The sequence below is a fragment of the Corvus kubaryi genome, unplaced genomic scaffold, assembly GCF_017639235.1.
Source record: "Corvus kubaryi isolate FWS band 111438036 unplaced genomic scaffold, C.kubaryi_AGA036_p1.0 37398, whole genome shotgun sequence".
NCBI classification, from domain to species: domain Eukaryota; kingdom Metazoa; phylum Chordata; class Aves; order Passeriformes; family Corvidae; genus Corvus; species Corvus kubaryi.
In genome coordinates, this window is record NW_024581137.1 from 18,424,575 (window position 1) to 18,442,456 (window position 17,882).

The following is a 17,882-nucleotide window of genomic DNA, read 5'->3' on the forward strand; positions in this document are numbered from 1 at the left end:
AGGACAATTTCTTGTGCTTTGTATCCTCTGTACTGACAGACAACATATTTGCTTTCTAGCTAATTACCAACAAGACTAAAATTTTACATCTTTGATGTGTATGAGATGAAAGAATATTAGGAAATAAAAGTAAGATTAACATAATTGTCTTGTACAGCTATAATAAATTATGACTACACATACAGACACCCCACTCATCAGGAAGGCATAAACTAGAATCAATTGAACAATACAAGGATCTTGTTTAACTTTGTTTCCTCTGCAGCTTCTCAGCTCTCCTGACACCCACCACTGGATCCCAGATGGAAAGCCAGGAAAGAGGCCCTCTACCAGTGGCCTATCTGACACCCATGAGATCCACGAAGCTCCCGTTTCAGTTGTTGAGCCTTAAAAAACCGTAGTAGCCTTGTGCAGACACAGCAGGCCACCAGCAGGGGATGAACTAAAGGATTTCCAGGTCCAAAATCACATATCCCTACCACATGCTTGATCTAAAGGATTAACTTCTATTTACTTTTTTTTTTTTTTTTACTACTATTGTCTACCTAATGTGCCTACACAGACTGGGCACCAAACCTCTTTGGGAGCATTATGTGGTGGTGCAGCCTTTTCCTATTATGTATGTAGGACATGATTCTCATCCATCAAATCTGTGTGACAGTTAGCTTGCTCAATTTAGGAAAAAAAGAAAAAAAAAATAGGGGAACCAATGCTTTGATGTATACCTGCATCTCATTCATCATTACCATGGCTGGAATAATGTGTTAGGAATGTTGCATTTTCTTTAAACTGTCCATGAGAACAGTGCTGCCCTATAATAACTGATAAACACCTGGCTTTGATTGATTTATCTTCAGTCTTAATACACACAGCATGTTTGTTTACTCCATAAATATCTTAGTATTCCTATTTCCTCACCAGCTCAACTGGGAGAAAAAAAAAATCAAAGGCAGCCAAAAGTAACTGCCTTGTAAGAGTAAAATGGGGTGGGAATGTTTGGATCACTCTGGCTCATTAAGGTGACGTGAAAGGTCTACTTCTGGCTAGGAGCTGTGAGCTACTTCTTCAAGCAAAAGCATTTTGAAGGTTTTATTTGTCATCAGGTGGCAGTGACAATGAAAAACATCTACTGCACTTCAAGACAGCTGGTAATAAAGCAGCACAGGGAACAACTGACAGAATAATAGTTACTATACCACTGTAGCTTCTAAGTTTTTACAGCCACTCAGCTGGAATTATACCATTGTATTAAAAGAGGTTTAGGGTATAAAAAATATTTGGTACAGAGGGGTTCTCTCCGTCCCCATTGCTGTATGAGGAATCAGTGCAACAAAATTTGGGAAAAGAGGGTTTCTTGCTTAATTGAATTTAGGTATTCTTAATGTGTAGTTTTGCTTTAGTTCACACAAGGGCAAGCCTGAAAATTTTTCTGACAACTACCTCATTCAGCACCCTTGCAAGCAGCTCCCAACAAATCCCAGTCTTCAAAGTCACATTGTTTTTGTTTGTTCTCATTGTAACAGATGTTTTGTATCATGTACTTCAACGAACTAATTCATCTGCAGAGGACCGCCTACTCTGGCTGGTGTGCACCCAGCTGTGGAAATAGCTCAAGTGTCATCTGTGACCACTTTCATTCCATTCTTCTGACCTCACAGGATCTCAGTGACCGCATCCAAGCCCATTAAAAATAAACAGACCTGAGAACATCCTTTTAAAAAATTTCCAGCGGAGGAGTAATGCTACTCTAGGCAGGAACTGATGCTCTAGGAATGTAACCGATGCTGAAGGAAGATTCACTCAGCTCTGTAAGTCTCCTCCAAAACATGTTGCTTTTATCATATGAACTACCCAGTCAATATTAAGAGGCAATGTCATGTGTGATTTTGATGGAGCTGAGAGCTACTGACTAACTCAGTGCCATATCAATTAGCCTGAGCACCAGACAATCAATCACCACTTCTGCTCTAAATGTACCGAGCTCCCATTAGAAGCTGCAAATACCATGAGGCTACTTCATCTCAACACACTGAGCCCTTTTATATACTGTGGCTCTGCTGTAATATATTTCTGAAGTAGAAACAAAATCAATCTGAATTGCTCTGGAGTGGAAGCATATCCCATTAACAGCTGTGCACCAAGATTAAAATGTATTAGTGGATAAAAAATCCACTTCCAGTCTGTGGCTGTAAGAAGACAATTACTGCTTTCTTAAAAGTGACCAAATGAAACATCCAATAGCAGTAAAGAATAGACTTTCTGAAAACACCTTTAGAATCACTTGGGATCACTTCATCACAAGTCAAAACATGCCTGGGATGGTGCAACTATTCCTTGATTAGCTTCCTTACAAGCAAGAGCAACAAGTTGATTTCTGAATTTGTTGAGAAGTCGACTGCAGTTTCCCACAGGAAATAAGTAGTTCCTGATAAGATGCTGATCATACACTTCAATATTGGGTCCACTGTTTGCTAATTACTTTCAAACCACTTAGTCAAGTCACCCATTAAGAGGAAATTATTCAATTGCAGATCCACTGAACTGAGAAACTAGGTGACCAAAACTCTTTGTGGAGCTAGAATTATCCACCTGTGTAAGAGGGCTCGCAATATGTCAAACCAAGTAGTTAATTTTGGTTCTGAGAAGCAACTATGGCTGTAGCTAATTAGACAGCTTGGAAGGAATTTTAATACTGTACAACACCAATTACTAGAATATTTCAGAAACATTTCGGAAGCCTTTGAAAAACTTCAGGAAAATTAGAGCCTTATATCAATCATCAGAACTGATTCATCGCTTTCAGGAAGTTGCAGTCCAAGTCCCTTAAATCTGCAGAGAAAATTTTAAAACTTTCTGGCAACTGCCCTATATTTTAGAGATGGTAATTCATCTTTTACTTCAGATCAGGTGTATTTTCTACAAACTTGCTATTTGGGTATACCTAGGCCTCATCTGCTTCAAGGTTTAAGCAGATCATGCAGGAGGCATGAACAGCTGGCTGCAGCTTGTGATATTTTCTGCAGTTCCTAACTCAGAGGTCAGCAAAATGGACTTGCTCACAGCAATGCTAAAGAATTTCACATTAGTGTTCACTGACTTCACACTAACTCATTAACTGGTGATACCTAGGGTAAAAATGGGTGCCTGACAGAAGGCTCTTTTGGGATTTTAAGTCTTTGTCTGTCACACATTCTAGCCTTCTGCTGATTTGGCTGTTGCTTGGTTTGTTTGGCTTGGGCTTTTGCTTTGGATCATGTCAGAATGATAGATAGTACTCTTTGAAATAGAGAAAATATTTCTCAGAGGCAAACAACCACATTTGAGTAAAACAATTGTCCTTTAGCACATACAGCATACAAAAGTAATGCCTGTGAGTCTCCTATGACTTTTACTGGATATTGGAATTGTTAATGTTGAAGAGTTCCATCCCTTGTATTTATCCACAAGAATTTTACCAGCACAAAAGAGTTAACATAGCTGTTTATGCTGTGAGAAGCAGAACAAATATTGCATAATGCCTGGTTACATATTGTCCCATCTTGGCCAAGTAGATGAAAGGAAACGGCAATGCAGAGTCTCATACTTCACTCGACACAACAGCACTCATGGCATGTTTCTACTTACTTCTTCTCTTGTGTGTTGAACAAAATAATGAAAAGAAGCTCAAAGAGGATTCAAATACATTGCATATTGTGGAGGCAAGCAAATATCACCACAAACAGATCATTGCTAATCACCACAGCCCACACTCTCAGAGCCATGACCTGTATCACTGATTTTTATCTGGAAGACAGATTTGAATGGCATGTAAAACTCTAGGAAGAATAAAATTGTATTTATATATTCACATTTTGAATATTGTGAGAAAGTTCTCTTCAATTATGGTATTTGAAACTTCCCCAGCTCTATTACAAGATGTTTATAATGAGTGCACCTGGCTTACGCACACATCCAGTATTTTTTTTTCCCGAATGGATGAAGTTACACACATTGGTACATTTCTATTTTATCAGTGAAAACATCCATGGTTACTATCCATGAAGTATGAAGTCCAGAATCTCAAAGACATGCACATCACCTGTGAGAGCCAAGCAAAATGTTTTAGCCAAACAGGTTTGGCTTTGTCACCCAAGGATAAATAGTCTTGCTTTTCTACCCTGGAAAGTGTAGGCAAAGCAAAGGAAAGGGTCAGACTAGTATGGAATTCCCAGGACCTACTCCAGATCCATGCTTTTAACAAGAACACTGTCATGGATTGAAGGTATGTTTGCTGTGTGAGTTCAAATCTGAGCTCTGAGCCATAACTCTTTTCTTGGCAGCAGCACCCAGACTCCCTTTCAAAGACCAGTTTCCCCCATCACCATGCTCTAACCAACTAAAATTGGCTTCATAGTCATCCCCTGGTAGAACCAACATGCCCAAGGTGTTGAATACCTGTGAAGATTTAGGTTGAAATGTTATAAAATTGGATATCAAGTGAAGGGTGAAGATGTGAATAGGGTATTACTGTCTGCAGAAAGCAGCATGAAACCAGGGGAATTGCACAGGTCTTTCTCTTCAAATTTTTCTTATTCCTGTGCTGTTCCTGGGGGAAGATGTGGCTTGTCACAGCTTTAGCTGTCATGATGAGTATCTTTGCTTGCTGCACTTGGAACGGAGTTAGCAAGGGAGCTAATTCAGCTTTGCTACTTCCACAGACACAAATCAGGGAGATGGGGTTCTGCATCTGCCTGTCTATCAGAAACACTCAAACTGCTCATGACAAATGTCCACCCCTTTCTCTCCCTGAAGCAAGACCTGTGACAAGCACCAGGAAATGATCATTGCATCAAACACTTCATCCTCATTTAAAATAAGTACATCTAGAGCAATCCTCTCCTTTCCACAAAAATGACATGGCCTGCCAGCAGGAAGAAATGTCAGTGGTGGAAGGCATACAACCATGCTTTTCCTGAAGCACTGCTTGTTCTCCTGGACCACTGAACTCTGGGTTAGCCAGGAGCAGTAGTGGCAGTGCGGATGAACCAGCTTTACAATGGTAGGTCTCTTCCCCTACCTGCCTACAGAAAATATACTTTTAGCCACAACCCTGTCAGATGTGGGACATCTGTGAATGTGACACCCGCCCTCTTGGCTAGCAGAAGGCAGTAGACTAGTAATTTCCGAAGCCGAAAGCAGGAGTTTTTTATTGATAGTGCTAAAGAGGAAGGCTATCAAGCTGGGAGCTGACACAGACTCACATCCTGTGTGGATTGGGCAAAGAGGGGGTGCATAATGATTTGCAGATTGCCATACCGCAAAAGTACAAAGGCTGTTTGAAAGCAGGCTGTGTGCTGTGTGAATCACATGCAGCCCTCCTGTCCCACCACGGAGATCAGTAACAGGGTGTCAATCCTGTGATCCTCAGCTTGAAGTTGAAATAATCATCCAAGTTATCCCAGACTGAACCCTGCATGAGGATTCCACACTCTGGGAGTTTACAGCATTTTAGGAGGCAGAAGTAGACAGCTGATAACGAGGAACCCAACTGTCTTCCTGCTTCGGGATGTGCATGTATGGTTTGCCACGCATAGGGAAAAGATAACTTCCACTCGATTGCTCACTCGGAAAAGCACAGTGGTGAAAGCCTACACCTGGGATTTGGGGTGGGTGTTAGAGACAGGGGCTCTCCTGGGCAACAAGACCTGAAGTGACATTACAAAACAGGTAGCTTATTTAAAAGGCACAGAATGGGAAAGGATGTCCAGTAGACTTCCTTTAACGAGAGGCTGTAGTCAGTAACAAAAAATAACAAATTGCATTTAAATTGTGGTAGGAAGAAGTGATATTTCAGCCCCTGATTTCCAATTGCTTGTTAACAATAGGCTATTTGATAAGAGAACCTACCCTGATGGAAGTGAGTCTCTTTGGCACGTAGTCCAAACAAAGGTAGTGGTTTCACTAAATAACAACTTGTCACTCCTTCAAAATTCTTCAGATTCTGTTGATCTGTCACTGTGTTGCACAACTCATTCTTCATCAATCCACTATGAAACAGCCAAAGAATGTTCAGTGTTTATGCTATTACATTTCACTATTTGTTTTTGCAGTCATGTAAGAAATGGGTTGAAACCGTGCTCTCAACAGCACTACAGATACCACTGACTCAAAACAAGAGGCTTTGTGGCAAACACTGCTGAATGCGTGGACTTAATCCTAATTCACACTGCTTTGAGAGGAAAACAAGGCCACAAGATTACAATCTGAAAATTGTTATTAAGCAATTACTCCACTTCAGTGGGACTGAAATCAGTTTAGGAAAGATACACATGATTTGCCTCTGTACTGTAAAGTTTAGGTCAATATCACATTCTTTCTAAAGACATTTGTAATGAAAAGAAAGCATTTGACCCATGAGAGTAAAAAAAATGAATGTCAAATACTGTTAGACATTCAATACATTCAATAATAAGCTACTAGTTATGATATCTTGGATGTTTCCACCTTCCAGGGTGTCAGATCACAGTGTACATTTATACATTGATATAAAAAAATAAATTATTAGCACTTCCTCTGCAAAAATAATTTTAAAATAATTATGTTATTGAGATGCTTCAGCAGTTACAGTTGAGAAGGTGTTAATTAATCAGCCACTTACTCAGACACCTCAATAAGTATACCAGGAATGAGCACAGAAAGGAGGAAAACAACAAGGCAAGAAAATGCTGTATTTGGAGACCAGAAATAAGATTCGCTATAAGTCTATCTGAGACTTTGCAAATGATATTCAAACAACTAACAAAAGGTTTCTTACATAGATAAGTGAAAAACAAGGAGAGAACCCAGAGCTTGGCATCTGATGCAGGGAGGATGGGGGACACATTAAAGATACTTCAGAAGTAGCCCCAGCAGAATAAGGACACTGTCTCAATTTCCTACATGAACCATCAGACAGCAGAGGCAGCACTCAGAGAATGAGTGTTTGGGCAGAAAAATGAATACAGACAAAGGAGACAAAAAACCCAGAGAAGTCACTGAACTCAAGGTGAAATGGGAACCAGGACTGGATCATCTCTGTTGCAGAGCTGGAACATATGAGCACAGGTCCAGTGGCCAGGACTAAAGGATATTAATGAAGATAGAACATAGATAAATCATAGATCTAGCTAGCCTCATTTTTTAAAATAAAATGACCTATTTTCTCAACAAAGGACATGCAGCAGATCTAAACTCTCTGAAGGTCAATAAAGTATTTCAGGCAGTGCTACAGCCAGAAGTTACTAAACTTTGGGGATGACAAAGGATTAACTAAAGCGGAAATGAGAACAGGTTGTGCTAAAAGAGAAGCTATGCTTCTTCAGTGGGAGGGTCACTAAAATCTCCATCAGGATTGTTCTCACCCACTGTTTTTAATAATTCCCTTGAATAAAAAGATTTGGGGAAATTGCAAAGTAGTAAGGCCCATTAAGTAAAGTGGCAAATTAGACTACCATACAGGAAGGACTGGATTAAACAGAGCAAGGCACAAATTCATGAAGACAATTAGGCTAACATGTGGTTTCCTTTATCACGTAGGAGCATCTGCCAGAAACGTGGAAGAAAGAGAAAACCTAGGTATATCAGTGAATTTCAGGATGACTGCATTACCAGTCATGAGCACAAGGGAAAAAAGATATTTTACAATGCAGCAAAGTCATCCTAGAGAAGAAGAGGAAGTATTTATGCTGTTTGCACAAAAAGCTGGAATCCTGTGAGCACTGGCTGCCCCAGAAAAATGAATTCGAAGTGGAAGAGATCCAAAGAAGGGTCGTTGTTGCAGCAAGAGGTACAAAATCCTTACATTACTGCAAATGCAGTGATGTTAACATAGTTAGCCTAAAAATGAAAATGCAAGTAAAATTTTTGTCTATAAATTAATGTGGGGAACATTGAGAAGGGACAACAGTTACTGAATGTAGGAAGAATGTTTGACCAAGAACAGATGGAGGCAAAATGAATAGGAGCACCTTTAGGTTGGAAATTAAAAATGGAGTGCTAAGCCCCAGAGCAAAGGTGTTTTGAAACAAACCTCCTGATAGGATTATCAAGAGGTATAAAATCAAACTATTTAATCAGGTTTTGCAAGGGATTATGTAGCATGCCACTGAGATAAGCTCAGCTGGTTAGAGCATGGTGTTAATAATGGCAAGGTTGTGGTTTCAATCCCTGTATGGGCCATTCACTGAAGAACTGGACTTGATGATCCTTGTGCGTCTCTTCCCACTCAGAGTACTCTATGATTCTTTATGGTTCCTGGACACAGGAATTTTTGAATCTTATAAACTGGTCACTAAGTCCTTAGAGTACATTATTATAATTTTTTACACAACTCCTGCACTAGAAAAATCATGATGCAATCATAAGTAACATATAGATTAGCTAGTTTCCCCTCCTTATGTAAATTGGTCCTTGAATACACTTGGTGTAACATAATGGTAATTTATGGAAGTGCTTTTGTTCTAAGGATTAAGAAGGTGCCAGAGTCTCCTTCATCAGTTTATTGCTGCAGGCATGATTCTCTTCTAATTCTCACTGTTTCACACCTATGCAATTCAATTTTCTTAAGTAAAGTTAACTCTTGATGTATACTGGTAAAAGTCAGATTCAATATTTCCTTTTGTAGCTGGGACAAATTTATTTTAATAATTAACATGAAAAGCCTAAACCCTAGAAGTATCACTGTGAAGATGTGTTTAGAGGCATCAGTCAAGACAGGCCCTTGTTCCACCAGACTTTTCACAAACTTCTACTAAAAACTATTTAGCGGTATGACAGTTTTATAATCTAAATAGATTGGGATTAAAAAAAGACAAATCTGAAACTGAGCCTGAGAGAAAGATGTTTTCTCCAAGGTCAAAATGCTGATCAGTGGCAGATGAAAAAGTATCTGTCACTAAGTGCTCTAAGCCTACATGTATTCTTTGAAGCCAATGTGAGGAAAGGCAGGCTCAGGTCAAAAAGGAGCTGCAGCAAGGATAAATACAGCTATAGAATACATTTGTAGCTGAACAAGTATGCGTGATTTCCATTTGGAATTTTCTTTCAAAACCAGCTGAAGCCTCTGGGACAAAACCCCAAATGAATACCGTATTTTAAAAAATAGTAAATTAATTAACTGTGATGATTACACCTTGATTCATACATCATTTTCTTCCTACTCAATTGTTTATAAAAGAACATCTTGTCAATAGCCTAAAACTTGACTTGATCCTCCACTAGCAAGAATTCACCTTACAACTTTGACAGGTTGTGCCAGTCTTTTTAAGTCCTATTTTTGGAGTTATCACAATTACAGTGCTTCCCTGGCATTACTCTAGTTGTAAATCACAGGCTTTCCTCAAGAATCCTCTTCTGGGTTTGCAGAACCCCAGAGCCTGTCTCCTTCTCCAAAGCTGCCCAATGCTTTTTCTGTAATGGAAATGCTGATTTCCTGCAGTGCAGGGATGGGGTTTGGGAGGCAGAAAGGAGAGCCAGGTCCCCTTCTGCTGGTGAACTGTCCTCTGGTAACATCTTGTATTCTTAACTGCGCTATGGAAATGAGAACCACATCTCCAACATGGGAAAAGCACCCAGAGATCATTCCCAGCCATGTCGCCAACTAGTGTGAAATCTCTGTGTTCTCAGACCACAGAGCACATTCAAAGCTCTTAGCTGTCTGTGGCAGATGAAAATTGTTGCCTTTCCCTTCCACTATCACAGACCTTGCATGTTTGGCAATTGAACCACATGACCATCTTTGTTACAAGCAGGCTGGGGTCCTGCTTACGACAGGCACATCGTCTGATTTGCTGTAAGCCAGCAGAGCAGAGCGCTCTCTGCGGAAGGCGAGTAACATCAGCATCAACTGCAAGACAGCAGACAATGCTAGGCACAGAATAAGAGAACGGTTCACGATGGAGGGTAAATTTGAGAGGACTGTAATACACAAGTCACATACCTCAGCCTGTTCACAGCACACGTGTGCATGCATAACCAGAATGCAATACATGGTGCAAAATACCTGATGGTGAGATAAATTTAGCACTCTGATGAGGCCTTTACCATCTGCACACTGATTAACCTAACTCTTGGCCTATCATTAATAGCATGTGTTTACACAGTCCGCCACTCTCTTCTAATCCTACACATTCTGCCTACTTATTAATCTACCACCTGGAAAGTAACTAACTTGACCAGTGCTCACCAAATGAAGAATTTTTGCTCAAAATGGCAAACACAACATATGAATCTTACAGGTTTGTGTTCAGGATTTTGACTCTGTGTAATTCTAAAACTTGATGTAAACACATATCTCCACGAAAACAGAGACGTTATATATATTGCTATGAAATAAATAAAGTATTGCTGATATTCTTAGGTGATGTACATGGAGTGGGGAAAGTGAAAGCAGAATGCAGTCTTTGTACAAAATTAGAGATTGATTTTTTTTAAAAATGCACTACATTCTTCCACAGAAGGTCCTCTAATGTCTATTGATTAATAACTATCTTTTAAAAAAATAGTCCCCTTTGATAGAGCTGCTTTTAAACAGCTGTTGTGTTAAGGTTTTTCTTGACAATTAACATTGATGGGTAAGGTTGCATCTTTTCTGTTAAAAAGAAATCAATATTCCATAACCTCAACCGGAATTTCCTGGCTTCACAAAACTCTGGGGAATCTTTCAAATTTAGTGTCAGATGCCTTCTTTTCCAAATATCTTTTTTGTTTATGTTTATAGATTTATATGAAACACAGACATATGGTTTTTTCCACTAATGGAAATGTCTTTAAACAAACCCATGGTTTATCCATTTAGTGTTCATGCTATCTGTAGAATACTTGAAAGAAAAGAAAATTTTACTAGAGCTCTGAAGTCTTTTTAGGATAAAACATCACAGCACAAGTTCCTCAAATGCAAGGGCTTGTCTACTGGAAACATTTGTGGTTCTCCTGTCCATGTTTTCTAAGTGAATCCATATGTGGTGTGTCTTGCTGCCATCACAAGAAATGCTCAGTTTCACTAGGGGGCTCTAACAGAGTGTCAAAAAATGTTGGCAATCTAACTTAAATATATCTTTTTCTGGCATTCATATTAATTTCTACAACAGCAGAACAAAGGACTGGAGCAATACTTTGATATGATTCCAGAAGCATTGTATAATCAGACTAAAAAACCGCTACACTTGCGTAGGAGATGTAACTTGGCTGAATCACTTAAACCTGTTTTCTTTTAGAGGTCTAAGTTGGTTGAGCTCGAGCACTGCTTTTCTGTCCTGAGTGCTCTCCCCAGAACAACACCTGGCACTAAAGAAAGTCAGAAAGCACATGGTCACCTGCATCTGAAAAACCCATTTAGGTAGCACTGAGACAACATCTGTATACAGCGAGTGCTGGGTGAGAGGGAGGCAGAAATGACCTCGTGAGCCTGCCTGCTCCAAAGGAACATTGCCAATTACTGTCTTGATTATCAGTTATAGAATTGGCAGTCCTCAGTTTTCTGCCTTGGGAAACACTGGAATTAAAATTGTTCAGCAGAACTTTGTCATTGGTATTTGGCTAGTTATTTCAACCTTTAAACACTTTAGCCTTAAGAGTTCAAGTAAGTTCATGTTCAAAGGATCTCTTAAAAATACACAGCTAAAAGTTGAAAGACTTACTGGAGATTCCAATTTCTAAGGATTATTTCCTGTTTACTTTTCATACCAGCTAGCTGAATTCTTACATTTCATCTTAGGGGCAGGACTCAACTGTCTGCAGAGGACACACTTTGTTTTCTTACACTCAAACAGGCAAACTCGAGATAGACTCCTGGCTCTGTTTACTAAAAAGGTAGAGCAATAAACGTGAGGTAGAAAAAGCCATCTTGGGAGAGGGACATGGATTGGAGCACAAGGAACTTCTTTGTTCCAGAGCGTAGGAATCAAAACACTGAAACTGCTGTGGTATTTTGGGTATTCTCCAGAACAGCAGAGTTGCTAGTGAGAAAATGAAAACTGATCCATTTCAGTTGAACAATTTGTACCTTTTATGCTACATTCATGCACAACAATCAAAAGGCAAGAATCTGGATTCCTTACTCAGCCTCACTTCTCACCAAAGTAGGGGTTTTACACTGCTTATGAAATAAGACATGTTTTTGTTGATGTTTTTAAAGACAGACAGATTACGTTCAGCCATGGGCCACAGGAAGGATGACAGAAAAAAATAATAAGGGTGTTTTTCAATACATTGACCTTTCTAGAAGGACTGTGAGGGCTTGAGAAACTTCCAGAACAGAAGTTCTCCCCAACATACTTTATCATTATCAATGGCAGATTTTTCCATATGCTGCTCTGCTTGCACCTTTCATGCTGCCACTGGCATACTCCTTCTCCAGCTATTATGTAGAAACTATTCCACACTGACAAGAACATCTATCTGTGCATATCCAGTGATTACTTATGGTCGCACAGTTTTACTTGTAAATGAAAGAGGATAAGTGTAAAGCCAGTGTGTACACTGAGTACCAGGGTAGCACATTTTAGTTGGTTCACTAAAAAAAAAATTGCCTTTAAAGAGGAAGAGTACATGTATTTTTCGTAATAAAGATTTGAATCAAAATATTTTGAACAAATGTTCTCATTAGTGAAAATGAGATTGTCTACATGTGACTTGACATGTAAACTTGTTTTTCAAAGCATCCCCTGACCTGTCAAACAGCCTTCAGGGACTACAGGAAAAACACAATAATACGGCAAATGTTACAAATCCCCAGAATAACTCTTATCCCATTTATGTTTTCATTCTGTCATCACTATCCATCTATCCTCATCCTGAGGCAGTAATGAAATATAAGCCTTATTTCAAACACAGAAGAGTAAGCGCTGTACTTTGAAAGATATAGTTAACTAAACTGAGCCTATACTACCATCAGTGCTTTATATGTTTTGCCAATTTTAATCCAAAATCACACTGCTATAACTCTTTTGGAACTTGTCTTCCCTTACAACTATGGAGAGAGAGCACCAGGGCACATGGCAAAGCAATGAAACTGCCAAATTTTAGGTATTCTTACTGGGACACAGCACAGTCAATACGGGAAAAAGTGGTGAAGGTTCAGTTTACAAAGGGTGCATTTTTCAGAAGTGTCTGAGTCACACATGAACCTCCAGGTAAATTTTTCATCATGTCCACATGATTCAGGAATCTTGTTTTCCAAAACCCTGAAGGTTGTGCAAGCATAAAGATGCGAGAAGTTTTCATGTGTGACCCTACTATGCAAGCAGAAGTTTATTTTTAATACTATTTATTCAGAAATAGCAATGCTACCTCAACCTATTTGATATTATTTTTCCATGGCTCTTAGAGTAAGACCGGCAAAAATCACTGGTAACCAAAAATAAAACCCCCTTAAAAATTGTATCTGCAGCTGTTTATTAGTATCACCCCACAATATCAGTTCTATACCTGCAGAGTCCTTGTCTGTTCATCTGACTTTCTGCTTTTAGGACAAAAATGTTTGGACTATTATTTTCTTAGAAAATGTATTTTTGCTTGTTTTCTGTTTTTAGGGTATCACAGAAGAAGACAAACAAGGTGAGAATGGAAAGCAATATACACAAATATTTTCCAGTTAATATATATGCCATTTTTGCTTGTTAGGGTCAGAGGTTTATCTGGTTGTAGTTAAAAAGCTACAGAAGGAATTGGAAATGCAATCTTTTACTATAGTGGGCTTTTTAATCCACCAAGCAAATGGATACAGAATGCACACACTCACACATCAGGAAAATGTGGCTGAAATCGATATACAAAGGGAAATAAAGGAGCAAAATGTCTGGCAGGCCAACCTACTGCAGGGGATATCACTGAAGAAAGAGCTTTGTACTTGCTGCACAGGGAGGCAGGTGGGAAGGGAGATGAGATGGGCAGGCAGAAGAGGGACAGACACACACAGGATGGTAGTGCCGTGCAGCACAGCTCTTCCCTCCTGTCAGCAAGCTTGCCAGTCTGGGAGAACACTGCCCGGTCTGCGCACAGCACGCTGAGCGAAAAACCCCCTTTGTCTCCTCTACAGCATGGTTCTGCCTGTCTTTTTGTCATGAGGGACACTACGTGATGTTAAATTATACATAAATATCAAGTAGGTCTTTCTGTCGGAAATGAAAAGCTAATCATCCAGTAACATGATTTAGTGGATACTTATAATCAAAACAAAGAATTAACCACCACTGTTTGAGCAATTCAAACTGTGCTTTCTGTATGAGTTCATCTCTACTCACAAAGAATAATAGAGGCTTAACAAAATGTTCTCCTTCCTGGGGCAAGGGGAATGTAATATTTATCTGCAGTGGTTTCCATGGGGACATCACATGCCACAATCAATCATCTCATAAAATATTATGAAGTAAAGTGGTAGCAATTTAGAAAATAACATGCAAAACTAACTTACAAGAAGAAACAAAAAGCTAACCAAATTAGAAAGTTCCTGGTTTCATCAGCTCACAGGGTTACAAAAACTCACATCCTTAATTCTGCCAACTTTACTGTAATCTTTTCTTTATTTTTTTTAAAGCTATGGAGATGCCGAGAATAGAGTCTATAGTTAGGTATGAAACTACAGAAACTTAAAACGGACACAGACTCTTTATTTTCTTTCAAAACAGGCCATTAATTCTGAAGTCTCCTGAATTCTGTGTGGTAGTACTCTGACAAGTTTTCAGACATTTCTGAATAAGAATTCATCTCTGAATAAAACCCAGGGAATGGTAGTTCTGCCTTTTTACTTTTATACTTCTTCTGTACTAAATGTCTCATGTCCTCTTAAGAACATAATCTTTGGAAACATATGGGAAGAGATTAGGATTGCTACAGAAAACACATGGAAGTAACCCACGACAGCAATGACACTGGAACAGAAATGGTACACCACTTATCCACTGTCCCTCTGCTTTTCCACCTAGAATCACACTTCCTTTTTTTGACATGACTCTCTGGTTGACAATGAACACAAATTTAACTCAGCATATTGAGGGTGCCATTCACTATAAAAGACAGTTTTCTCTTCATGTCCTTACCAAGGGGTAAATACATTCAATTGCCACACTAAAATACCTCTTCTAGTAGTGCAAAAAAATGCTCTGCTGAATATTGTCAAATAAACCTCAAATACACACATAAACACAAAATCTGGGATTGGCAAAGTTCTTAGGTTTTCCTTTTAAAGGGAGTCTTTCTGCAAGAATTGGAGATTCTTTGGCTTCCACAAGTCTGGTAACTCATCATATACATGCATCTAAGATTTCTTGTGCTCTGCTATTAAATCCGAATATTAGAATACAGGACTGATGTTAACTGTGAATTTGTTCAATACATTTCATCTCCCTACAAGGAATACAGCAACAGCTTTACTCCACCGAGATGGAAAGTTCCCCCACGGTGTGCAGAGGAGCAGCACTGCAGCAGTAGGAACTGGGTGCTCAGTCAGTCCCACACTGTGGTCCCTGCCTTGTGAGAGAATTGAAGAACTTGCCTCCAAAGAGCTCAGGGGTGTGGAAGCGGGATTGCAAATTGGGATGAGAGACTTGTGCTACTAAACAGATATGTAGTGTAATTATATCCATGTTGCTGTAACTCTCACCAGAAGTTACAGTACTGTGAAGTCAAAATATATGAATAACAAACAATCCTAAGCCATAGACCTTCATTTTAATTTTACTCTTCTTGTATAAATCAGTGTATTGATGATTATCTGGAATATACATTTAAATTCTGATTAATGCCACTGTTAAGTGGATCCATACCTGAGAAACTCATCAAAGGTAGAAATGTAACTAAAGTGACCTGCATATAGTGGAATTCAGTGTGGTGTTTTCTTCTCATATATCATATCACTAATATTTAGGCAAAGTGCTTTGAAACTGTTCTGTGAAGTAAACAAAAAATCAGCTGCACTACTTCTAATAAATGTTGGTTAGAAACATAAAGCAGCCTTAAGTAGTTATAAATTGATAAAGATGACAATGTCCTCAGGGGGACAAAAAAAGAGAGTTGACCGGTCAAGTCATAAAGGAGATACAGATTTCGTAGAAACTCTCTAAGACAGTTGTCCTTCACCTTCTCCACTATGTTGAAATGCATTACTGAGGCACTGAGGATCCTTTATATAAAACTGCACAGGACATTTTTGATGGATAAACATATAAGGAATGGTCACATGTTGATTTTGGCAATTCAAAGTATGTAGGAATGCAGTTATCTTGCAGTCCCTGAAGCAGAGCTTCAGAAACAACACTTCAGAACTTGTTACTCTCTTACAATCAATGCAAATAGATAACACAGTGCCCATGCTCCCCTTTCCACTAAATCAAGTGGTGCTCCTTAAAGAAACAGAATCTTTAAAGCAGAGGGCTCTTGTCACACACAGGGAGCAGCTGGCTGCTCTTACATGACCCAGGACCTTCATGTAGCTGGACAAGCAGAGCAAGGCTACAATGGAAGCACTTTTAGCCAGATATAACCAAGTATCCACTTACTGTTGGTTGCATAACATATGGCGGATGAGGCATCCATGAAGTACTCTGGACCTGCACATCAAATACTTTTAATTAGCATTGAAAAGTTTAAAACTCGAAGATTTACTTGAAAATATTCTCTCTATTACAACTAAGGTGCTAATTTTGACAAAAGACTTAAGTCTTATAACTGAACACAAAATTAATTTACGCTTCATAAAGTTATTGACACAGGAAAAAACTTTCGTATTTCATTTGATAATGTCTTCCACCAAAGTCAGAAGTCTCAGTGAATGCACCACTTCCATGAAGCACATTTTATCTCATAAAGCAGTCTTCAATATTCCGTTTTCCTATTTTTTCATTTGCATTGTTTGCTTTCATCCATCAGTGTAATCATGAACATGTCATCCAACCGACAGTGCAGGAGACATAAAATGTTCAAAGTTTATTTTCAAAGGTATCTGTATGAACTTTTAAAGGTATAACATTTTCAGAGATCCCAGAATGGCTTATTCTGTTTTCAGTAAGCACTGCAAATCTAATTCAGAGTTTTTGAAACTTATTCTAATTGAAAGCTTTCATGGCAAAGCTGGCTTAAGAAGTCTGCCCCTCCAGGATCATTCTTAGCTTGAGCATCCTGGGGTCTACTCCCACCAGAACTCCATATGCATCGCCAAAGTCTGTCTTTGTTGTTCTGCCTTATGACTGACATACATTTCAAGGATATAACAATTTTACTAAGAATTAAACACATTACAGAGTGTTTGCATATTTGTGGTGGCATCTCTGAGACATAACTCCCTCTTATGCTATGTGTGAGCAGCCCACATGCTATCATAGCTCAGACTCAGCCCCAAGAATTGTGTATTTTAGTTTCCTTTTGCATCAATCTGGGCACCACAACACACAAGTACACAAAAGATGTAGCTGTGCTAGAGCAACCAGAGGGCGCCTCCCTTGCTGTCACAGAGATGGGTGTGTAGCACCTCAGGCTGACCATGCATGACAAGGAGAAAGTTACAAGGTCCCGCTTCTCCAGATGCCCTGTGATTTTGTTGATGAAGGAAGTGTTAAGAATTAATTGTATAACAGTGTGCTTCAACCTTTGTATGTGTTTATCAAAGTCTATTTTTTGTTGAAAAGCAAGTTTAGCAAAATATCTTTAGAACTAAAACCAGCACACCCACATGCGAACACCTCTACTGCAACATTTTCTGCTGTGAATCCCCATGAGTTAAAACACACTAGAGCTGGCACATCTTGCTGCTGCTCATTGCTCCCACTCTTGCACCACTGCAGTTCCTTCACTGTGCCAGGGCAAATGTCTTTGGGCTTACACTGCAAACTATCTAAGGAAAATGATACGGGTTAAAAAAAAATAAAAATGAA

General features: G+C 39.1%; 1 protein-coding gene across 5 annotated transcripts in view; it reads right to left on the bottom strand.

Moving 5' to 3' along the window:
- The window catches only part of RBMS3 (RNA binding motif single stranded interacting protein 3), a 710,181-nt gene that overhangs the window by 53,676 nt on the left and 638,623 nt on the right, over nucleotides 1-17,882 (bottom strand). For all 5 annotated transcript variants that reach the window (XM_042042917.1, XM_042042918.1, XM_042042919.1 and 2 more), the window contains one exon: nucleotides 16,512-16,562. In XM_042042917.1, the coding sequence (XP_041898851.1) occupies nucleotides 16,512-16,562 (51 nt within the window). The remainder of the gene's footprint in view (nucleotides 1-16,511; nucleotides 16,563-17,882) is intronic.